This window comes from Stegastes partitus, unplaced genomic scaffold (genome assembly GCF_000690725.1).
Source record: "Stegastes partitus isolate 25-593 unplaced genomic scaffold, Stegastes_partitus-1.0.2 Scaffold3704, whole genome shotgun sequence".
Classification (NCBI taxonomy): Eukaryota; Metazoa; Chordata; class Actinopteri; family Pomacentridae; genus Stegastes; species Stegastes partitus.
The window spans coordinates 23,304-32,840 of NW_007581435.1; the positions used below are offsets into that span (position 1 = coordinate 23,304).

The window sequence follows — 9,537 nt, forward strand, 5'->3', positions numbered from 1 at the left end:
GAAACAACAGAAACTATTTTCGGCAGCAGCTGCGTAGATGAAAATGTACGAGACACAGAATCAGTTTGAAAAGTGAAATTCGTATTTATTGAACCTTTGATAAAATACACATTAGGTTGGCCCCGTCATAATAAGATCCGTTAAATCATCTGCATTTGCCCGTAGGAGTTCCCACATGTGTACCAGACCCTCGTATGTGTAACATTTACCCTCCGTGGCTCCGAGTAGATGCACTGATCTCCATAAATATTTGAACAAAAAAAAAGAAGCCCTGAACAGAAACAATAATCTGATTTATCTTTGAAGCTTTGGATCAAAAATCTTTCTGCAACAGTGATTCAAGATGAATATTTACAAGCAGTTTTTTGTGTCTCAAATGAGCAAAGTAGTGTGTTCATATATTTATGGAGTTTGCAATTCCTGAACTTCCATTTATCTCCAGAAGAGCACGAATACTGAACCAACCCAGGGTGAAGAAGTGATTAATACCATAGAGGACTGATTAATATTGGTATGGTGGTGGTGTGTATACTGGAGAGGAGCACTCATGTTTATTGAATCTTCAGCTACAAATCAGTGCTTCATTCACTTTGTTTTTTTTGTTTTTACAGCTACATTGTGTTGAGATTGTGTGTGTGTGTGTGTGTGATTTCAGGAGTTTCCCATCATCATGTGTGAACAAGTGACAAACAGTAAACACATATATAAAGGTCATACACAGATATTTCTGTACATTATTTGCTGCGAACAACACTTAAAGCACTTTTCCTTCACCGGTGTCTTTCCAAAGCACTTGCAGTCACGTTTCTGTGTCTCCTTCCTGCTCGTCCTCCGTCTTTCCTTCATGCATGCTTGTCTTCGTTACAAAACCTGCGCCACCTCGCACATTCAGAAGCTGATAGGATAATTAGCACTTTTTAAACTCAGAGCGACTTCATCAAAGGTGATTTCAAAAAGGTCGACTTCAGTTTATTTAGGCGTACGGCGATGGTGTGCATGCACCAACGTTGACGAAATGCCTTCGCAATAAACCTGCGTGTTCACGTTTTTGAAATCACGTTCAGGTTGTGTTGACCTTTTGACTTTCTTACATTACAAGGTTTGGTAGCAAGTTTTAGGAAAAGTAACGGAAGAAAGCCAAAACAAAAAGAGCAATCTGAGGATCTGACGTCACCTGCTGAGTCTGACTTCGACTTAACGTAACAAGAGGTGTACATTCGGTGGACAGTTCCCTTGGTCTTATTTTGGTGGAGTTCATCTCCTGACTTGAAAGCACATCACAACAATCCAGTGTAAATGCCACCAGACCCCACATTCGACATTAAAAGTAACATTCAGATAAACAGTTTTCAGTACCTTCAACATAAAAGCTCGGAGCCAAAACAAGAAAACGCATGAGCACAGCAAAATTCACTGAGGATGGATGGTCATCGGTCGGATTTCTGCCAGAGTCTGATTGTGACTGATGAAATCCAGGTCAGCATTAAAAACTGAGGATTGTATTGTACAAAATGATACATATTCAGCAACGGCGAATGAGGAAAACAAAAAAACAAAAATCACAAAAGAAATCTTGATAATGAAAGTAAACATATTGTAGCCGACGCACTGCATCGGCTTTGAACAAATAATTAAGATAATTACCCAAAGTTTGAAATGAGGGTTGATTGCCTGGAATGATTGTAAACAAATTAATTGGAAATACTTCTTTAACATCATTTTTCTTCAACATCATTAAGACTTATGGATGTTTGGTAAAATCCTGGAACGCTTAAGTTTGTCTTTATTCAAAAGATTTGTGGCTAAAGTGGGTAAAAGGTGCCTGAAAGCTTTGATTTTAGCGTCTGATTAAATGTCGTGTTGTAGGTAGTCTTAGAAGGGCTTCAGACAAATGATTGAGGTTTATTTGTACATTTAAGTTCAAACAAGTTTTCTGGCCCCTTTTTCATCTTTTCAGCGAGAAAGTTCATTTGAAATAGAATGTGGTTTTCACCCCAGATGGCTGCCAGACATACAGTACTGTCACACTCAAAGTGCATTATTTTAGTTTAGACTGAAACCTTGATGGCTCGGTAGCATATTTCAGTGATCGAGGTAATAAATTAATCAGCATTTTTGACATTTTCATTGACCCGATGAGCTAAGTGCTCATTTCAACGCTTTCTTTTCACTCCCTCTTTTCTTTTCCTTCAGTTCCAGTTTCTTCCCTTCAGATAAGTAGCATTTTTTTTTTCCAACAAAGACCCTCTTTAACGCAATAAAGTGTAAACAAAAACAGAAATCAATCTGAGCTATATACAAAGAATGAAATAATTTAAAACTGTATATACATAAAAAACAAGAAGGCAAAAAGTGAGGTTGAAATGGTTAGTGCTAATGTTTCTTGTTGAAAATCCCCAAAGATTGCTTGTTTTCTCTTTTCGTACCTCTGCTGTCTCTCGGTTAAAATCTAAGCATATCGTACCTTTTTCTTTTTTTTTTTACCATCTGTGATATGCATTCGGTTGATGGTTAGCATTAGCCATTACTTCATGCTACTGGTGAAATATACAAAGTGCAACGCGTCTCTCTGAACTGAAACTGGAGTACATTAAGCCTACCTAAGGTTGAGTGTCTGCACATGACAGTGTGGATTGAAGAAACCGACTCGTCACAATGTGAATACGATGCTTTGCTACGGTGCTATGAGTCAAAAACACGAGGCGTTCAGGTGCAGACATTCCACTTTCTAGTAAGCGGCATGCTCATAAATGTGTATCTAAATATTCTCTGTTCTGATCGATGGCGGCGGTTTGTACAGCGGAGCAGCAGCGACTGTGTCTTACAGGATGACGTTTAGTGTGGTAATGCTCGTTTCAGTGTTCTTTAGAAAATATGCTGCAGGTGCTAGTGTTTGATCTCGCTTTGAGCTTTAAGTGTGTGGTTTGATCAAACCGAGCTGCTAACAGCCTCTCCTCGTCGGGCCACTTGGTGCCTCCCGAGTCCCACCTCGCCGCTCTGTCTATCCGATCAGGGAGCTGCGTCTGGACAGGTCCACGTTGCTGGCACTTAGTCCCCTGCAGTCTGACAGCTCAGAGTTGGCATCCTGAACACACATCAGGTCAAGTTAGTATGTGGGTTGGACAACACTCTGTATACTTCATTTTCAACTTACACTGAAACTCGTTTTGCACCCAACTTTGTGAAGGTAAACAGTTACTAACACAATTCACCTGTGACCTTTCATCCAGCTGTGCTCATAAAAATAACAGTCTTAAGTATACGCAGACAACATTTATACAACACCTACATCTCATTTGGCACCACACTGGTTAGGCAGCAGAACAGACTGCTGTATAATGGAGATCTTTCAGCCTAAAACATTTAAACTGACGGCCACTAAATCGCCTGTTTGAGGACAGAAGTCGTCCTCTTTATTTGAGACATGTGAGAGATGAGAACAAATACTGTTATCAAGTCTGAACATGCCCTTGTTGTGAGCTGTTCTAGAGCTAATAATCCTCAAACAAATGCAGATTTGCAGACATACAGTTCCACAGACAGGATACAGAACCAGGCTGACACCACTCTGAAACACTGATTTAAACAGAAATTCACATTCAGCTATTACATATGATATTGTTGAACGTCAGGAAATTTTATATATATATATTTAGAAGCTGTTCCACGCTGCCCATTCTTGAGATAAATCATGTGCTGTGATGAATAAAATGTAAAGCAGGGACGAGTACCTGTGTGGTTTCCTCAGTGCTCTTGTTGAGGAAGTTGAGGGAGCTCGCTCGCTTCATTCTGCACAGAAAAACACAAGCAAAAGATGAACTTGGATGAAACAACTTGGGTATGAAACAAAGACAATGCCGTTATAATTTTTTTTAGATCTTGGGGACAAACTTAACAAAAAACAGCTGATTACTCTGAAGACTCACTGGTTTGAGCTTCATAGATTGAAACAAATGGCAGATTATTTCGTATTTCTTTTTTTCAATCATTCTAAATTTAGTTTGACAGTTTTTAATCACCGTGTCCAGGGTTTTCTGGACCTTTCAAGAAAAAATCTAATGATTTAAGACAAAGTAACTCTATGCAGGGGACGACTGCAGCACCGCACAGTCTAACTTGCCAAAATGCATTTATTTTTGACATTCCTGTGCTAAATCTTCATTAGTCAAGTGGTGACAGCTGGTTTGAAATTTTAAGAAAAATCCAATGACCCTCAGCTAACAAGGTACAAGTCAGTGGAGTGATGCCATTTTTAAGATTGTGCAACATTTATGATTAATTTTAATATTTTCAAGTTTCTGACCATTAATTTGTGGAATTAGGATTAATGACATCAATAAAGAACTTATTATTGCAGCCTCGACTACAACCTAACTGACTATAAGGTCGTATTTCCACACAAACAGTCATCTTACCCTGGGTTGCGGGGCTCTTGAGGCCCGCTCCCCTGCAGTTTCTTCACCAGCATTTCGCTGCTCCTCCTCAGAGCATCACGAATCTTCCCGAAGGAGCCGCTGCGACGCAGAGACCCGTTCCCATCCTGAGGACGGAAAAAAAAAAAAAAAAAACTTTTTACTGAAAACAATAAACGTGAAAGGCATTTCCTGCTAAGGCTCATCAGGCTACAGTCACTGCGCTTCTTTCTCTTGCTTTTGGTTTAAATACATCTGAGAATTTCTTCATTAACACATGAAATAATCCTTGATGTCACACATCTACACTGTAATTCAAGGTCATGCTGTCCTTGTGCTGTCCACTACCTGAAGATGAATTTGTAAAATGCTTTCATTAGAATTTAAATTAATTCATGGCCAGAACCTCACCCCGTTCCACTCAGCGGAGTCGTCACCCTCATTCTCGCCCCGCTGTCCCCCAGGTCCGTTGATTCCTTCCCTGCTGTGTCGTCTGTCGCTGCCTCCAGCTGCTCCGTCCTTCAGCAGCTCCACCACCTTACTCTGGTTAATGGCATCGATGCCCTGGGAGTGGGGACACACACACACATGATACACAGAAAAACAGAGTGATGAAGGTGCCCGAAAGAAAATGATAGCTTTCAAACAATAGCTCACACAGCATGCGTCCAGTCTTTAAGTTGGTTTTACTGCAATGTCCACACATTCGCTTGGTGACTGATCTTTAAATCACTTTAGCACAGTTTACAGCCTAACAAATCACTGCTAGAATGCCTGCTGAACTAATCAGGTTGCTTAACTGAAAAACCCCTGAAAAGAGCCCCGGCCACTAATCTAACAGCAGTAACTCTACCAGTCACACAGCGGCCTTGCACAGTGTTTGTGTTGTACCTGTTTGCGTGACTTGCTGGCGCACTCCTCCAGCGTTTCTGCTGCCTCCAGTTTGCCTTGGCGACGGTACAAAGCTCCCAAGCTTTTCAGGGTTGTGTTCACTGTTGGACTGTTTAAATAAAAATAAAAAGCACAGAATGTTGTTTCTTTTTATTTACTTTATGTGTGCAGCCAGCTGCTTTAATTAACTAACTCCATCGATCAAGGTTAAACAAATAAAACCAAGCAGAGCCAGTTCTCTGTATTAGAAGTGCAGCGTACAGCTCCTAAAGCTAAACCGAATGCAGCTGAGAGCAAACGATGACCTCTGGTGCTGCTTAAGGGATGGAACTCAGTGACTTTCACTGTCAACCCAGTGGTTGGAAACTGACACAGGATTATCTTTTTAGAGGGTGTCCCAGGTTTCATTACAATTTAAGGGCACTGATGATACATAAAATATTGATTTCACTGCTACAGCATAATGCATCTCAGAAGAATGAGGTTTAACTTGGGTCTTTTCATGGTAAATAGATACAGAGCTTTGTCTTTCTCTTCTTTTAGTGGTGACGGTCTCTTTTTTTTGTTGCAGTTTCCTTTCTTCCAAAAGCATGGAAAATTTAAATCAGAGTGCTTGTAACTGAACTTGCAAATGAGAAGAAGATCACTCGAACTGTACAGGTAGCAATTAAGAATTATATTCAATAGAAAGGTCAATAGAATGTTTTTTGTTTTTTTTTTCTGACAGAAATTCGACCATTGCCAAATATCTATCAGTCCTTTACCTCCTAGTGGTGGAAGAAGTATTCAGATAGTTTACTTGCCTACATTTACCAATACAGCAATGTACAAAATACAAGCACAGGTCCTGCAAGAAAAACCCTGACAGCCTGCTTAAGTGAAAGTAGTGGTTTGTTCCCTCTCACTGATATATTATTGTATAAAGCACTAGATTATTAATACTGAAGCATCAGTGTATCAGCAGCTTGTTACTGTTGAAGCTGCTGCAGGTTTGAACTACTTTACATACAGTTTTATATGAAGGGACAGCAGGTACATTTGACAGGTCAGGAAATGATTAATGTCAAAGGAAAGAGGAAAAAACAGATTTTTGGTGAGATATTGGATTATTTAAATGTTTACTGAAATGAAATCATGTGACAAGTTTACCAAAAAGTATGATAGTTTTCATCTAAAATGTGACAACGTTTAATCCTTAACAGTGTGCTGGATTTTTTAAACTAATTACATCACCTATCGTGTAAAATCTTCATATTAAAAAGAAAAAAAAAGTATTGGAGAAATGACAATATTTCCCTTTTGAAATGTAGCGGAGTGGAAGTATAGATTAGTATAAAATGGAAATACTCAAATACAAGCACCTAAAAACTGTATAGGTACAGGTACTTTCCTTTATTGTTGAATATGAGTCTATAATTGCTTAGGATGTCCCGGCTCAGGATTTAAAAATAATAAAAAAATTCTTCCTGATTCAACGTTGTGTCAATGAATTCAAATGTCGGACTCACCTGTCCACTTTGCAGGCCTTGTACCAGCTCCCGTACTCCACATATGGGCCAGAATCCTTACGTTTACCCTGAGAGAGACAGCGATAGAGCGATACAGAGAAAAAACAAAGACAGGGAGATTCAGATGAAAACAGGCAGAAAGCAGGAGAAGCCAAGTATGAAACATTGCTCCATTAAACAGCAAGTCACAAATGTCCCTGTTGCCCTTTGTGCATTCTGCTGTTCTCCATCATCCTTATTTTGCTCTTCAACCCATTTGTATAATGTGTTGCCTGCCAGCCAATGGCATGAAAGGAAAAGGTCAACCAGAATAACTGACCTTGCTCTCCTCTCTCTCCTCTGCATGCATCCAGATTGGCTTATTATCATCTGAAAAATAAGGACAAAAGAAAAATCACTCAACTTCTATCTGGCATTCAGGAAGAACATCATGTGTGGACCAACAGTCTGAAGTTAACAGCCCAGAAAACAGCATGGATCCCTGAACTGACCTAGATTTTAAAGTGAAGCCTCTCTGTCCGTGTAAACACGTGTGACTGCATATACGATGCAAGGTGGCCGCTCACCCAACTGGTGTAAAGCCAAATTCCCAGCAAGCTCCTCTCTCGTGCCGAGTATGTGAGCACATAAGGGTTTGATAGACTTAACTGGATAGGCGGAGGGGGGGGGAGGAGGACATCAACATTAAGCTGCTTCGCACGGTTCAGTATCGCAGAATAATCCTCTGACCTGCTGAGAACTCAGAGCGATGCGGGGATCAGGGTGTGGCTACATCAAAAACTGAATCCCAAAACACAGCTGTCAGCAGAATGGGCTGACCAACAAAGAGGCTTCAGAATATATTTTGATTGTAATAAAATCATTAATATATCGAACACGATTCTTTGACATTAAAGATTTTGCCGATAATGTGTTTGGCCAACGTGGATGTTCGTCTACATCCAAACCTGGATCATGACCAAACCTCTCCACATAAGCTATTCTTTCATAAGGAGGGTTTAATTGGATCAATTCAGTCTGATTCTGCTGTTCACCTGGTGACTCGACTTACTATTGACAGATCCAAACTCTTTCTCATGTGCCCTGGTAAGGATCTCTTTGTACAGGGCCTCAGCATCCTTGAACTTTCCCTGCTTCAGGTAGCATGTGGCCTAAAGAGAGACAAGATGCATGGGCAGTCCTTCATTAATGAAACCTGCCTGGAAACCGTCACGAATTTAAGCGTTATGAACAATATCAAGTGTCCAGTAGCTGTTTTACTGAACAAGTTCATTCCCCACCAGGTTATTTTTGGTCTTGGCCACATTGGGGTCGTCAGCTCCCAGTTTAGACTCGTAGATCTCCAGAGCTCGTCTGTAGTAGTACTCCACCTCGTCGTACTTGCCCTGGTTCTGACACAGCAGGGCCAGGTTGTTGAGCTGCTTGGCTACGTCTGGGTGGTACTTCCCCAGCACCTGAACACAGCAGGGACACAAAGTCAAGCCTGAAAAATTTGCAAGACAAATCATACTCGCACCATCATTTGCATGATTATATGTGTGTTACAGTGAAGGAGATTTAGTTACAAACTAACGCAAACAAAACTGGAAATGTTTTGTCCATTTCACTGATTTGGTGGTGTGGGTCTTTACCTTCTCTCTGATCTCCAGTGCTCTCTTGCAGAGTGGTTCGGCCTCCTTGTACTTGCCCCTCTTGCCGTACAGCACAGCCAGGTTGTTGAGGGTCGCAGCCACAGCTGGGTGGTCCTTCCCCAGTGTCTTCTCTCTGATGGCCAGGGCGTCATTCAGAAGATGAGCAGCTTCTTTGTATTTGTTCTGGTCCCTGAAAGACACAACAGCAGCACTGTGTTGAAGTCTTCTGTTTGACGCCCACTAGTTAAGGAAACTAGAATCTTTCTGTCCCCCACCTGTACACCAAGGCCAGGATGTTGAGCATGGTGGCCACATCAGGGTGGTCATGTCCAGATGTCTTCTCCAGGTCCTCCAGGGCTTGTTTGCACAGCGGCACAGCCACCTCGTACCTGCCCTCAGAGGCGTACTGGATCACCAGGTTGTGCAGAGTCCTGAGGCGGGCCGGGATCTCGTAGCCTCCCTGCTGGGCTGCCACCTCTCCACTGGGCTGAGCTGTACCACAGACAGGAGGGCACAGGATCACATTAGGCTGTTAAAGATCCTGGAAAATCCTCAATACAATTTCCTAAAGCCTCAGATGAGGTTGTCAGATTGCTTGTTTATTCTAGTAGACAGAACAGCACATCTTCAGATTTGACCAGATAGAACTAGGCCCATTTTGCTTTAAAAAAAAAATACAATTGATAAGTTATCAAAATAGTTGTTAAGGTGGAAGAACATTCAGTTAAATGTGCTCCACTGATCAGCACTCACCCAGCAGCACTTGGCAGCCCCAAAAAAAACAACAAATTCTTGGAATAAGATCCAACGTACATTTTTTTCTTCTTTCTTGTGGATAAAGAATGAACTTTAAAAAGCTGCTTTTTGCTCTCATATCATCCTTTCTGTTTCTCTCCGTTGTGCTCTTCCCTCTGCTCACAGGTTTCTAATAAATCACTTATCCTGTGGTGTCCAAGAGGAGGACTGACACAGCAGGTCTAATGACAATAAACCAACTCACCAACAAGATAGATTTTTGCATGTTGCGGTTGAATGTGCATTTGACTTCAAAAGTAAGTACAAAGAAAGCTAAGAGAGCGACCCTCAGAGAATCGT

At 41.2% G+C, this 9,537-nt stretch overlaps 1 protein-coding gene across 1 annotated transcript; it reads right to left on the bottom strand.

The window, feature by feature from the left end:
- Positions 1–64: 64 nt before the first annotated feature.
- Positions 65–8,971, bottom strand: LOC103376198 (kinesin light chain 2-like; the record flags this gene model as incomplete). Its single annotated transcript, XM_008306570.1, has 11 exons — positions 65–3,085; positions 3,732–3,789; positions 4,416–4,540; positions 4,824–4,976; positions 5,304–5,412; positions 6,812–6,879; positions 7,131–7,180; positions 7,863–7,962; positions 8,092–8,265; positions 8,443–8,632; positions 8,718–8,971. Coding segments are annotated over 11 exons (1,365 nt in total), but the record flags the coding sequence as incomplete, so codon positions are not given.
- Positions 8,972–9,537: the final 566 nt, after the last annotated feature.